The sequence below is a fragment of the Neoarius graeffei genome, chromosome 2 (assembly GCF_027579695.1).
Source record: "Neoarius graeffei isolate fNeoGra1 chromosome 2, fNeoGra1.pri, whole genome shotgun sequence".
Lineage (NCBI taxonomy): Eukaryota > Metazoa > Chordata > Actinopteri > Siluriformes > Ariidae > Neoarius > Neoarius graeffei.
The window spans coordinates 64778664-64793969 of NC_083570.1; the positions used below are offsets into that span (position 1 = coordinate 64778664).

Sequence of the window (15306 nt, forward strand, 5' to 3'; positions counted from 1 at the left end):
CCGTGTGTTTTAAAAAAAAAAAAAATCCACGCACGCAACTAAAGTACACAGCGATTCGACTTTTACGTTAGATAACACTGACTGAAAATGTCAATCGAAACGCGGATATACTTTATACCAAAATATCCACCTGGCTTCTAATGATAATTTTCGCAAATGTGAACGTGTTGAATATGACGTTCTCTTCAGATACACATTTAAATTTTTTTTTTTTTTGGGGGGGAGGAATTGATCATGAAATAAGTGAAAATTGACGTTTATTTATTACCGAGTTCAGACTGCATTTTATCCGCTTCTAAACTGCGAATCAGCAGCTTGAATCAGATGCTCAGATACTGTTGCGTTGCCTTGGTTACCGAGCTAGCCTAGCGTGGATTCAGCGTCCACTTGGCAATCAGCTAGCTAGCTGGCTAGCTAAGGTTGGAGAACCAGTGATGTGTTCCTGGTTAGCTGGTTAAACGTAACACGTAATACATTTCGATCTGTATATTTATCTGATGTGTGAGACTTTGTAATGAAGACTCTCCCAGTTTGCCTGTTGATCAGCAAGGTGAGTTAGAACTGCCTGGTTGGTAAAGAATGTTATTATTAGTTAGCTTACACGAGTGTAGAAGTAGCTCGTGGATAAACAGAAATACTATTAATTTAACAAGGAAATTTAACTAGTGAACAAAATGAATAGTTAGCTAAATACCTAGGGACGTAAGTTATTAGTTTCTGTTTGAATGATAACGTTGACGTGTACAGCTAGCTAGTTGATTAGCTTGCTGTATTGTCATGTAACGTGACTTGGCTGATTAACTAGCCACTGATACTCTGTGATGTTAATTTATCTCGAATATTACATTAGACGAGAAGAGCTTTTATTTCCATTAACGTCATGTCTCGTTAAAACCAATGGACTTTGGCACTAGACTGACACCTTGAATGAAATCCTCATCAGTTGCACTCTGCTCGTTGATGCTTTGTGTCCTTGGGCTTTAAAACTCTTAAAGTGAATCCTCTTACACACTTTATTTTTAGTAAGATAAGAGGGAGACACGATGAGCGAGCGCCTGAGCCTGAGGTAAACCTGTTAGAAGAATGCAGTATTGCTCCTGTGGACTGCAGTGCTGGATAAGATGAAGAAAATATTCCATTTCACCAAAAGAAGAAAAGGCTCTCCAAGTGCGTCTGAAACAGCCAGTGTGCTTTCTGTGGGCTATGACCTGAAGGAGAAAGACCTGGGCAAAGTGCACAAGGCTGCATTTACTGGAGATGTGGCTAAACTCAAACAGCTTGCCAAAAAGAATGATTTAAACCAGCTTGACAAAGAGAACAGGTGAGTTGTAGGTATAGTACTCATCACTAACAATGTAATAACAATACTAGTGCGGTGGCTACAATTGTCGACAGTCCATAATTATCGACACCTTTTCAGATTTACCAGGTTATAATACATAGGGCCAAATTACTCAATTCTGATTGGTCAATCAAAGAGGGCTTTTTTCCTTAACACGGGGCCGTATTTCTGAAACGCTATTGGCTTGTTCGTTGCTTGGTTACGGTTACAAAAATTAGCAAATTTTGTCAACAAAATGGCTGACTCAGCAATGCCGCATTTCACTATATTTGACGAAGAAATGATAAACCAATTGAAAGCTGCAAACGAAAATGAAAATACCAAAAAAAGTAAGAATTTTTGTCTTTCCGTGTTTAAAGACAAATAAACGACTCTCTGATGGCATATGAATGCTGTGAGTTAGACAAGGTGCTATCGCAGTTTTATGCAGAAGTGAGGAAAGAAAATGGGGAAAACTACGAACCAGACTCTCTTAAAGTAATGCAGGCTTTTGTAAAGAAGTTCCAATAAAATTTTGTAAACCACTTTCAAAATCCTCGTGTCGTGTTGCCGTGTCATGATGAAAGACGCTTTAGAAACTGATTCAAACGTGCAAGATAGTCTTGCGCCCTGATTGGTTCAGAAAACGTGAATGACAAATGTTGTGAACTTGAATGGCTTCCGAAGTGTGAATTTGGCCCGATATATTATAAACAAGTAATCATATGGTTCCTTGTAAAATTAAGGATTAATTTCACTCGTGATTTCAAAGTTTTGAATTGCCAAAACTTCGAAATCACTCTTGAAATTAATTCTTAATTTTACTCAGCCCCATACGATTACCTGTACAAAAAACAATTTTACAAAGGTGAGTTTCAGTTACAACAGTTATTATTGGTTAATTAATCAATCAGCAGACCCCCTCGCCCTTTGATCTTCTTGTCTGATGACACAGCTCGTTACCTGAGATGGAATTTTTTTTTAGCACGATCAGCAATTTGAGGAAAACCCAGATGTTATCATCGCAGGTAAGCATGGTGGAAAGATCATGGACATGTTTTTACTGATCAAATTCACCAATATTTCATGATATCCTTGTCGGAACCTACTTTGTTTCTTACTCTTTCATTTGACAGTCACCATTTTGTATCTAAACTCGCGTTTGAGAATTCACGTGAGGAGTTGATAATAGTGAGCACTTTCACCGGTGTCCACCATTATCGACACCCTGTGGAATTAAGTGACATTTACAACTTTTATGTATTGATCTTTGTGTAATATTGTTGAAGTAGATGAAGTACTTAAAAAAAAAGTGCTGTGATTTATAATATTTTTTTCTGATTCATAGCAGAATGGAATGTTTATAGAGTATTTAGAATCCTATTCCGATAAATAGAATTAGACCAGAATTAAATTCCTAGTGTATAAAAAATTACATGCTTGAAATATTCAGATTTTTCTATTCCATTCAGAGTTTATTTATTTATTTATTTATTTTGCAGCTTGTTGTAATTATCTACCACACGTTACAATGTCAGTAGACATTTTATATTTTTAGATGTAAACTTAAAATTTAAATTAAAAAAAATTAAACACTTGTTACAGTGTCAATTGCCTGTTGAAATTTTTGGTAAACTACAAAACTAGAAATTAATACAAACAACAACGAATGATTAACAAAATGTGATACTTAGAAAGTGGGTAGAAAGTGGAACAAAAAGATTTTCTAACACAGGTTAAACATTATCAGTGCATTTGTTTACAAACATTAGAATTACTTCCTCATTTACGTAAGCACTGATATCGATACATTTATATAAAAGATATTTTGTACTAAATATGTCTGTGTACAACAAATTTTAAATAAAAACTATGTTTTGTTAACTTAATCCCATATACCGATGGATGTCAATAGAGGATGTGCAGTCACGTGACCTGTCCATGTTTACTCCGCCATATTGGACGGCTTCAGGATTGTTTACCTTGCGCGAGCGTAATGGATCCAGGGGGTAATCCCCAAGAAAATTTGGAAAATACCCCATCTACATCGCGCGATAACTTGTCTAAGTTTGTTCAGCATCTTGAAGGTGACGTGAGGCAGCGTTACGTGGAAAAGTGTTCCAGGTTGGGGATTGCAGATCCGTACAACTTGCCGCAATCCTTGTTCAGGGAAATTGGGAGCTGCGGTGCCGGCGATTTGCCCGATCTGGCCGACCACGACAATTTTCTTGTTAATCGTGAATCGTGTTACACTGGCAAAGCCCTCAAAGCTTACAAGAGCCTGGAAGCTTATAAATATTTTGTTGCGGGATGGGTATCCCAACTATACCTCTGGAAGGTTCCGAAGAAGAATGTCTACTTGATAACCTCACGGGTAAGTGGCATTAAAACGTTTATCATAAAGAGACTATGCAGGACGTTTTATCGTAAGAATGTTCGAAATCTAAACTCAGTTCCAGATAATGACAGGGTTGTAAATATGTATGTTTTTGTCTGAAAAAAAAAATCACAAATCACCACTATCTTTATCTGTGCAGAATTATTATTCAATATCAGATATAAATGTTTTAGAAGATTACACCTACCTGATGTGAAGTGTTCACTACAAATTCGGCTGGTAGAACTGGGGTACCAGTTTTCTCTTCGCACAGCGGACACCCATTTTGCGCGTCTCTCCTCGTCTGCGGGGAATCTATAAAATGACAGGCCCTCCTTTTGGTCCTGTCTATTGGTACAACCAAATGCTGAACAAGATAAAACCATTCTCGAAAGATCTACTCCCACACACTTGATAATTAGAATGGGTTCGTCTAAGTTCTATGCGCACCCATGCCATCCAAGATGGCAGATAAACAAATATCACGTGCCCTCGTGATGTCACGTGCACGCTCTCTATAATTGTGGAATGGTGTCGATAACTGTGGACAAAGGTGTCGATAATTATGGAACAATGTCATGTGATCTGATACGCCAAGTAATCGGGAATCAACTCATTTTTTTTCCAGTGGAAGTTTGAGTAATTATTCATGCACAATTTACGTATTGAAAATCTTTTAGACTTTTGCAATGGCCAGAAGATTGTTAAGGTGTCAATAACTGTAGCTGCCACTTTATTAATGATTTATTTGTTCCAGCTTCAGGTTTTGCATCTACCATAAGTTATTCAAAGACAGATAACTAATGAACCAGGAAGGTCAGGTATGACCACCCAAAAGTTGATTATTTTTCGGTAACAGTGTGTCCTGAAGTATACGTGTCCTGAGTGGCATGGTGATGTAGTGGTTAGCACTGTCGCCTGTCCGGATGGTGCATGACTACATGTTAACTCTGGTCAAGCAAATCCACCCACACCTGATGAGTGGGATCACCTGGATGTTCCTGGAGGGTGAAGCCAACTGTGGGGTTGTGAGCATGATTGAAGATCCTGAGCTCCTATGTGCCGGAGAGAGTGTAGTGTGGATTGTGTTGTGTAGTGTAGAGTGTGTTATAGAACATACTGTGAAATGTGTTACAGAATACAGTATAGAATCTGTATGGAATATAGTTTCAAGTGTGTTATGGAATACAGTGTAGAATCTGTATGGAATATAGTGTCGAGTGTGTTACAGAATACAGTGTAGAATCTGTATGGAATATAGCATCGAGTGTTATGGAATACAATGTAGAACCTGTATGGAATATAGTGTTGAATGTCTTATGGAATACAGTGTAGAATCTGTATGGAATATAGTGTCGAGTGTGTTACGGAATACAGTGTAGAATCTGTATGGAATATAGCAGCGAGTGTTACGGAATACAATGTAGAATCTGTATGGAATATAGTGTTGAAAGTCTTATGGAATACAGTGTAGAATCTGTATGGAATATAGCGTCCAGTGTGTACGGAATACAGTGTAGAATTTGTATGGAATATAGTTTCGAGTGTGTTACGGAATACAGTGTAGAATCTGTATGGAATATAGTGTTGAAAGTCTTATGAAATACAGTGTAGAATCTGTATGGAATATAGCGTCCAGTGTGTACGGAATACAGTGTAGAATTTGTATGGAATAGAGTGTCAAGTGTGTTACGGAATACAGTGTAGAATCTGTATGGAATATAGCGTTGAATGTCTTATGGAATACAGTGTAGAATCTGTATGGAATATAGCGTCCAGGGTGTACAGAATACAGTGTAGAATTTGTATGGAATATAGTGTCAAGTGTGTTACAGAATACAGTGTAGAATCTGTATGGAATATAGTCAAAGTGTGTTACGGAATACAGTGTAGAATCTGTATGGAATATAGTGTCGAGTGTGTTAAAGAATACAGTGTAGAATCTGTATGGAATATCATGTCGCGTGTGTATGGAATACAGTGTAGAATCTGTATGGAATATAGCATCCAGTGTGTATGGAATACAGTGTAGAATTTGTATGGAATATAGTGTCGAGTGTGTTATGGAATACAGTGTAGAATCTGTATGGAATATAGTCAAGTGTGTTACGGAATACAGTGTAGAATCTGTATGGAATATAGTGTCGAGTGTGTTAAGGAATACAGTGTAGAATCTTTATGGAATATCGTGTCAAGTGTGTACGGAATACAGTGTAGAATCTGTATGGAATATAGCATCCAGTGTGTATGGAATACAGTGTAGAATCTGTATGGAATATAGCGTCCAGTGTGTACAGAATATAGTGTAGAATTTGTATGGAATATAGTGTCGAGTGTGTTACAGAATACAGTGTAGAATCTGTATGGAATATAGTGTTGAAAGTCTTATGGAATACAGTGTAGAATCTGTATGGAATATAGTGCCGAGTGTGTACAGAATATAGTGTAGAATTTGTATGGAATATAGTGTCGAGTGTATTACGGAATACAGTGTAGAATTTGTATGCAATATAGTGTCGAGTGTTATGGAATACAATGTAGAATCTGTATGGAATATAGCGTCCAGTGTGTACAGAATATAGTGTAGAATTTGTATGGAATATAGTGTCGAGTGTGTTACGGAATACAGTGTAGAATCTGTATGGAATATAGCGTCCAGTGCGTACAGAATACAGTGTAGAATCTGTATGGAATATAGCGTCCAGTGCGTACAGAATATAGTGTAGAATCTGTATGGAATATAGTGTCGAGTGTTCCAGAATACAATGTAGAATCTGTCACTGTGACCCTTTAACAAAAGAATAATCCGGAGCCTTCTTTTGTTAAATGGATCCCAGTGACATCATACTGCCAAAAATGCTTATGATTATTATTTGAAATGATGCTATATTTGTCACATTTGGACAACTTCATTTCGTGAGAGTGTTTATAAGTACATAATCTTTCTGCAAACCCAAACTAATGAATTAAGTTTTCTACTCCTTTAAAGCAGATTAATTCTCCTTGGCTTTTCTTGGCCCAATGTTGGGCAACCCTCTCATAGTCCATCTCGCTGTCATCCATGCTGATGTGGATCAAATTGTCCAGCAAGTGCTTTTTGAGCCAGTTGCTGTGATCAAAAGTGACGGCGTTTTCGTTGTCGTGACAGTTGTCTGGTTTTGTGTGCCATCACTCGCATGGGTTTGTTGACGTTTAGTCAACCAATCTTTGATCAAAGCCATAATGATAATAGACTAGGTCAAACTTTTGTGATTAAAATAAGTCGGCTTTGTCCGTCTGGTGGGGGACAACATCGGCAGCCAATGAGATCGCTTATAATGAATCTGAAAATTCCGGGATGTCTGACGTTTTCTTTCGATATTTTTATTGGTTGGTTTGAACACGTGATCTTGACATTGCCAACAGATTGCAGTTTGTTTACATCATACCACGCGGACATATTACTTTGACAGAATCAACACAAACATTGGAAAAAAAGACCACTTGTTTAATACAAATATCAATCAATATGTAAATGGATCTATTATTTGCTCTCCTATGTATCTAGTTACTTGTGGGTAGGAAATTTAACGTATCGGTATAAATCTAAGCTTATCGAATTTTAACTAAAGCGACTAAGCGTATCGGCAGGCAGAGCAAGTGTATCTGGCCCAATACACTAAAATGCTTTGGGGAAAACCATGAATTTGTATGGAATATAGCGTCCAGTGTGTACAAAATCCAGTGTAGAATCTGTATGGAATATAGCATCCAGTGTGTATGGAATCCAGTGTAGAATCTGTATGGAATATACAACCCCGATTCCAAAAAAGTTGGGACAAAGTACAAATTGTAAATAAAAACGGAATGCAGTGATGTGGAAGTTTCAAAATTCCATATTTTATTCAGAATAGAACATAGATGACATATCAAATGTTTAAACTGAGAAAATGTATCATTTAAAGAGAAAAATTAGGTGATTTTTAAATTTCATGACAACAACACATCTCAAAAAAGTTGGGACAAGGCCATGTTTACCACTGTGAGACATCCCCTTTTCTCTTTACAACAGTCTGTAAACGTCTGGGGACTGAGGAGACAAGTTGCTCAAGTTTAGGGATAGGAATGTTAACCCATTCTTGTCTAATGTAGGATTCTAGTTGCTCAACTGTCTTAGGTCTTTTTTGTCGTATCTTCTGTTTTATGATGCGCCAAATGTTTTCTATGGGTGAAAGATCTGGACTACAGGCTGGCCAGTTCAGTACCCGGACCCTTCTTCTACGCAGCCATGATGCTGTAATTGATGCAGTATGTGGTTTGGCATTGTCATGTTGGAAAATGCAAGGTCTTCCCTGAAAGAGACGTCGTCTGGATGGGAGCATATGTTGCTCTAGAACCTGGATATACCTTTCAGCATTGATGGTGTCTTTCCAGATGTGTAAGCTGCCCATGCCACACGCACTAATGCAACCCCATACCATCAGAGATGCAGGCTTCTGAACTGAGCGCTGATAACAACTTGGGTCGTCCTTCTCCTCTTTAGTCCGAATGACACGGCGTCCCTGATTTCCATAAAGAACTTCAAATTTTGATTCGTCTGACCACAGAACAGTTTTCCACTTTGCCACAGTCCATTTTTAAATGAGTCTTGGCCCAGAGAAGACGTCTGCACTTCTGGATCATGGTTAGATACGGCTTCTTCTTTGAACTGTAGAGTTTTAGCTGGCAACAGCGGATGGCACGGTGAATTGTGTTCACAGATAATGTTCTCTGGAAATATTCCTGAGCCCATTTTGTGATTTCCAATACAGAAGCATGCCTGTATGTGATGCAGTGCCGTCTAAGGGCCCGAAGATCACGGGCACCCAGTTAGGGGTGGGTGATGTGGGCAAAAAATAATATCTCGATATTTTTTAGGATTTTAACGATAACGATATTTTGACGATATTTAAAAAAAAACCACTTGCTTAAAGATTACAATAATTACAATGACTAAAAGAATCATTGCAGTGACACAAGTATTTAAGGAAAAGCCATATTTATTTTCTTAAACAACTTTAAATTAATAAAAATGAATAATTCAAATGACAGTTCGTAACGGCAGCAAACATTCTAATCAACCGTCTCTGACGGCAGTACGGGTCTGCAAATATCCTGCCTGTTCCGCTGCCAACAACCAATCATATGTCGATCTGAACCAACAGCTTTCCAATCATCTTGCAGCTTCGTGCTCCGCTGTCCCTCTCCTGCCGTTATAGAAGTACTGCGCCTGCGCAGTGTCAAAATAATCCACGAGAAAAGTGGATTTTAAAGCTTTTTCTGAGTCATGAGAACCAACCTAACACTCAAGTATAATCAACTTTTCATGGCGATTTCAATCATATGCTCTTCGCGACCGTTAGTTTTCACAGAGTCCAGTATTGATATCTCCCCATTCATGTTCAGAGGGTCTGGTCTCACTAATCCGAAAAAGATGCCTGAAAGTGGCCGGCGAGTGACAGCACTTGGCCTGATAGGAGCCCGTCACAGCTTCTTCTTCTTTGTTTTTTTTCCCCCCTCAAAAAAACCCCCCGTAAACTACAAGTCAAAGTTTTTCAGTATAACAACAATAAAGAAAAAATGTGCTCAATTTAAAATGTATTGAAACTATTCGAAATCGGCTGATCGGTTCATTCATTATTATCCGTGAGTACACTAGTAATAATTTCTGGATCATTGCTATAAACGTGGACTAATATTTCTTGGGAACCAATGGGTTAATGACATGGAATGAACCAACCAACCAATCGCATTTTTTCTTCAGATGGTATCTGGGTAAATGAGCAGCTGTCTCAGCCAATCACATTTTATTGCTGGACGGGATCATATCACGACATCTTCCGGTAGATACCCGAAATCAGCTTTGTGCGTTGTGAGGCCAGCGGAGCAAAAAAAAAAAAAAAACTTTTAATATGCTGAGCAATGTTTGATACATTTTGGAAAGTTGTTTTGGTTGCTTTATAGGTTTCTTAGAATATTTAACTCGTCACGTCTGTGCTGCTCTCCTGGGTTGCTAGAAACAGTTGTGTTGCCCTGGCTTGGCGTATAAAATGTGTGCCCCCCCCAAAGCAATTCAAGGCCTGTCCGTCAGTCCGTGTCTGGCGCCGGGTCTGCTCCGCTCTGTATTGATTTTTGGCGGCTTAATTAAAAAAACTCGATAATGCAAAATTACACATCGTCGAAACAACATTCACGATGACATCGCAGACGATACATATCGCCCACCCCTACACCCAGTATGGTTTTCCGGCCTTGACCCTTACGCACAGAGATTCTTCCAGATTCTCTGAATCTTTTGATGATATTATGCACTGTAGATGATGATATGTTCAAACTCTTTGCAATTTTACACTGTCGAACTCCTTTCTGATATTGCTCCACTATTTGTCAGTGCAGAATTAGGGGGATTGGTCATTCTCTTCCCATCTTTACTTCTGAGAGCCGCTGCCACTCCAAGATGCTCTTTTTATACCCAGTCATGTTAATGACCTATTGCCAGTTGACCTAATGAGTTGCAATTTGGTCCTCCAGCTGTTCCTTTTTTGTACCTTTAACTTTTCCAGCCTCTTATTGCCCCTGTCCCAACTTTTTTGAAATGTGTTGCTGTCATGAAATTTCAAATGAGCCAATATTTGGCATGAAATTTAAAAATGTCTCACTTTCGACATTTGATATGTTGTCTATGTTCTATTGTGAATACAATATCAGTTTTTGAGATTTGTAAATTATTGCATTCCGTTTTTATTTACAATTTGTACTTTGTCCCAACTTTTTTGGAATCAGGGTTGTAGTTTCGAGTGTGTTACGGAATACAGTGTAGAATCTGTATGGAATATAATGTCGAGTGTGTTACGGAATACAGTGTAGAATCTGTATGGAATATAGTTTCGAGTGTGTTACGGAATACAGTGTAGAATCTGTATGGAATATAGTGTCGAGTGTGTTACGGAATACAGTGTAGAATCTGTATGGAATATAGCATCGAGTGTGTTACGGAATACAGTGTAAAATCTGTATGGAATATAATGTCGAGTGTGTTACGGAATACAGTGTAGAATCTGTATGGAATATAGTGTCGAGTGTGTTACAGAATACAGTGTAGAATCTGTATGGAATATAGTGCCCAGTGTGTTACAGAATAAAGTGTAGAATCTGTATGAGGGCAGTGGGCATGTGCTGTCCTTGACCGCCATGCAATGGAGTAGTAAGGTGTCTCCTTCCCTCCACTATCCTGGGGTTGTTCCTTGAGCAAGCACTAGCAACCCTTCACTCCCCCTAGTCAGGCTTACGACCAAAGACTAGACTCGGCAGATTGCATGGAGCAGACCATCACCTGGCGGTTCAATGGGTAGGAAGGCGGACCCAGCAAAGTGTTTGTGCAGCATGATCAGGGCACAGTGCAACACGTAGAACACTGTTGCCCATCCACTGCATCCTGACCTAGCTCCAGCCATCTTGATTCTGTCTTGCCCCAGACCCAGTTAGGTCGGGATGAGAGAGTGAGGCTGATGGCCGCGCAGCTCGCCCTCACTCTAATCCAAGTCATGTGCAAGTCATGACTTCAAATTCAAGTCCTGTGGTGATGGGCAAGTCGCAGAGCAGCAGGTGCAGAAACACTGGAAGCTGTAGTCACGAACTTGCACACAGGCGGCCCAGGGCATAGGGTTGCTCTCTGCTGGAACAAAGCAGCAGTGGAGTTTGGCAGCCCCCTGAGTGTCTGAGCAACCCTGTTTAGGATTCATTCTGCTCACCTCCATGGGGGAAGGGGCTTGAAGAGGTGTCCCAAACATAGCCTGCTTCACCTCACCCTGGCCAGCACACCGTGGCTGGCAGCGATCCCACTTAGCAGTCGAAATACAACACATAAGAAAATAAATAAGATAGTGAAGGTACTCAACATTGGCACATGGAACAAGTACACTCTGCTGGATAACATCAAAGCAGACAGGTCGGAGAGAAGAACTGCACTAGTCACCAGGGAACTAGCTCATTACAATGTGGACATACGTAGCTGCCCTCACTCAGCGAAACACTTCTAGCAGACAAGGTCCAGCTCATGGAACGTGGTGGTGATTATACCTTCTTTTGGAGTGGTCGTAGCAGCACTGAACAGTGAGAGGCAGGTGTTGGATTTACTGTAAAGTCCCACCTCGCCCAGAAACTTATCAAACTCTCGGAGGGCATCAACGATCGCCTGATGACACTTCAGCTCCCACTTGGAGGCAAGAAGAACACAACGGTGATTAGTGCTTATGCTTCCACAATAGATGAAATGCATCCCAGAGGCCCAGAAGAAACCAGCTGCGCAGAAGGCTCGAACTATCACCACCCTCACAACAGCACCTATCCACATGTGCCCAACATGTGGGCGTACCTTCAAAGCCCAGATTGGCCTCATCAGTCACCTCCGGACCCACAACTGCCACCCACCAAATTGAAGTCATGGTTATCTTTGACCCCGAAGGATGAACATCACTGTTGCCTCACAGCAAGAAGGTTCCAGGTTCAAACCTCACTGCCGACGGGGGCCTTTCTGTGTAGAGTTTGCATGTCCTTCCTGTGTTTGTGTAGGTTTCCTCCGGGTGCTCCAGTTTCCCTGACAGTTCAAAGACATGCAGATTAAAATACACAGCTACTGGGTTTGTACAAGAACGTGCATACTTAGTGCCAGTCCCAAGCCTGGACAGATTGGAGAGGGTTGCGTCAAGAAGGGCATCCGGTGCAAAACCTATGCCAAATCAAGTATGCAGAACAGATCCACTGTGGTGACCTGAGCAGCCAAAAGAAGTGTGTATTATTCATCTTGTACCACAGCAATTTGCCAACGATTCCAATTTTTTAATCCATTAATGAACAATTGGTCATGCTTTTTAGCCATTTATAGTTACATTTACATTGTCCACAAGACTGTTTATTTAGTTCTTGTTACTGCTTAGCAGGAGTAAGCAGTTGTTCCTTCATCAGCCTTTCATTTTTCTCTCTCTTGAAATTAATGACCAAAAAAAATTGCAACTTGTCATTTTATAGAAAAACTGGAAAGTGTCCTGAAGTGTCCCATCCTGAAGACTCTCATAAACCTGACACTCCTTACATAAATGTTACAAAAATACAAACACTGTATGGCCAAAAGTATGTCGACACCTGTGTGGACTTTGTATACTACAGGGTTCCTACGCAGTATGGAAAAGTATGGAATTTGATTTTAGTATTTTCCAGGTCTGGAAAAGTATGGAAAATGGAAATTAGGGTATGGAGAAATATTTGTGTTTCCAGACCTTTGCCGCTACATAGTAAAATGAAGCTCAACATTCCGACATTCAGTTGAATTTTGCCAAAGAAATGTGTTGAAATGCGGAGGGAGAGAAACGGGTGTTCTGTTGTACTGGCATGCGCTCCACCACACCTCCTGAACCTGCTTGCTTCTTGCAAGACTTTGGACAAGACGCAGGAAAACCCCCTGCTACAAAACGCCTCTTGAACACGCGTGAACACACATCATAGCTCCAGTCAGTGTAAAAATGCTTATGGCTTATTTGGCAGTGTTGCCAGAATTTGCTAGAAAAATAAGGCACATGGACCCTGAAAACAAGCGACCCAAGACAAAAAAAACTGCCAACAAAAATATGAAGGCTGTGTAAGCAAACATACATATAAACTGAACAATACTGTTATTACATTATTATTATAATTACATTACATTTAGTTGTCGCTTTTATCCAAAGCCACTTAGTTATTACAGGGTACAACATGGTTACAACCTGGAGCAATGTGGGGTTAAATGCCTTGCTCAAGGGCACTGCAGCCATTACATACTGGTTAGGGTGGCCACGTCTCGGCCACGTCTGCCATCTCTTGGTATGTGGACAAAATGTGATCTACAGTGGAACTAACACAGGGCCTTCATAAAACACAATAGTAAATACAAAAAATGCCATAATGACTGTTTTCAAATTAGAAGCTTCAGTAAACTTGTGTGTGCGCACAACATACAGGGTGTCCCGAAAAAATGTATACACACTTTGAATCATTGTGAAGTAGGTGTTTATTCAAATTCATTTCATTTTCAAGGTGTAATAGAATTTACAGACATCACTTTATTGTTTTATCACTGCCTCTAACTGACGTTTATAGTCAACGCTATGAGACCTGCAACAGTCACTGAAAGTGAATGTCCAAAAATACCAAGAGAATTGAATGTGATTTGCATTGTCAGCAGTGACTGGACCAGAATGGATGTCAGTTTGAGAACAGGCGGTGACTAAATAATAAAATGTCTGTAAATTCTATTACTCTTTGAAAATTACATGGATTTTAATAAACACATACAGTACTTTACAGTGATTAAAAGTGTGTATACATTTTTTTTCGGGACATCCTGTATGTGCTTGACATCTTCACACACCTGTGTTTTAATGTCTTGAAGTGTGCATCAGATACGTGTGCGTCAGAGTGGCATCCTGTATTTTGTGTAATGTGTATATATATTTATGACAAAAACAGGGCACTGATACAAATTTTAGGCCAAGCTAAATATGGTACGCATTTTGGTGGTATGTCATAATGTGAGTACCTGTTTGATTTTCAAGTAATTCTTTTAAATATATGAGTAGTTGTTTGTTCGCTGAAGTCTCCAAACCTGAGAATTTGAGTATGGAAAAAGTCTGGAATTTTAAATTTGAAAATGTGTAGGAACCCTGATACTAGAGCATTATGATTTTCCTTCACTGAACAGTAACAAAAACATACTCAGACACAATAGAAATTGCAGCATTCACGATGGTGCAAATCCAGAGAACATGTGTTTAGCCATCTTCTGAATCTCCTCCAGCCATACCATGTAAATATTCTCAATCTCACTGGTGAACTCCTGCAGCTTACCATTGAAACGTGTTGAAATGGCACGGTGGTGCAGTGGTTAGCGCTGTCGCCTCACAGCAAGAAGTTTCCAGGTTCAAACCTCACAGCTGAAGAGGGCCTTTCTGTGTGGAGTCTGCATGTTCTACCCATGTCTGCGTGGGATTCCTCTGGGTGCTCCAGTTTCCCCCACAGTTCAAAGACCTGTAGATTAGGTACAATGGGGGCCACTGTAATGCCGCTTTTCCACTACCAACGCGGCTGAGCCGTGCCGTGCTGAGTTGGGCTGAGTCGAGCTGAGTGGGGCTGTTTGAGTTGCATTTCGACTACAACCACGCTGAACCGTGCTGGCTGGAAGTGGGTGGACACATTGGGTGGAGTTAGCGAAAGTGGGTGGACGTCAGGTGATGTCGTTTGGCGGCGCAAACAGTGACATCAGTGAGCTTTTAAGCGGTAGTCTCACAACCCGGAGAGTAAACAATAAACATGGAGGACATGGAGTCGTTAGTGTTGCTGGTCTTGGTGCTGTGGCTTGTTGTCACCGACAACGCCAACAGATACTGGCAAGAGCGTATAGATGAGGCGAGGCGCATAAGGCTTCATAATTCTCGTAATTCGTAACTCTCCTTCTTCCGGGTTTACGGTGTTTACAGATCCCAGCATGCTCGCGGGGCGTGTGTGAGCATGTGAGGACACTCCTCCTCACCAATCAGCGCGCAGGGGAGTGTCTGCTCAT

General features: G+C 40.3%; 1 protein-coding gene across 8 annotated transcripts in view; it reads left to right on the top strand.

Moving 5' to 3' along the window:
- The first annotated feature begins 75 nt into the window (after positions 1-75).
- si:ch211-272n13.3 (ankyrin repeat domain-containing protein 26) overlaps positions 76-15306 on the top strand; it is a 95406-nt gene continuing 80175 nt past the window's right edge. For 6 of the 8 annotated variants that reach the window (XM_060914686.1, XM_060914691.1, XM_060914687.1 and 3 more), the window contains exons 1-2: positions 76-550; positions 1024-1321. In XM_060914686.1, the coding sequence (XP_060770669.1) occupies positions 1122-1321 (200 nt within the window). In that variant the 5' untranslated portion in view covers positions 76-550; positions 1024-1121. Of the gene's footprint in view, positions 551-1023; positions 1322-2294; positions 2350-15306 lie in introns of those variants that run through there. The other 2 variants (XM_060914693.1, XM_060914692.1) reach the window with 2 other exon arrangements.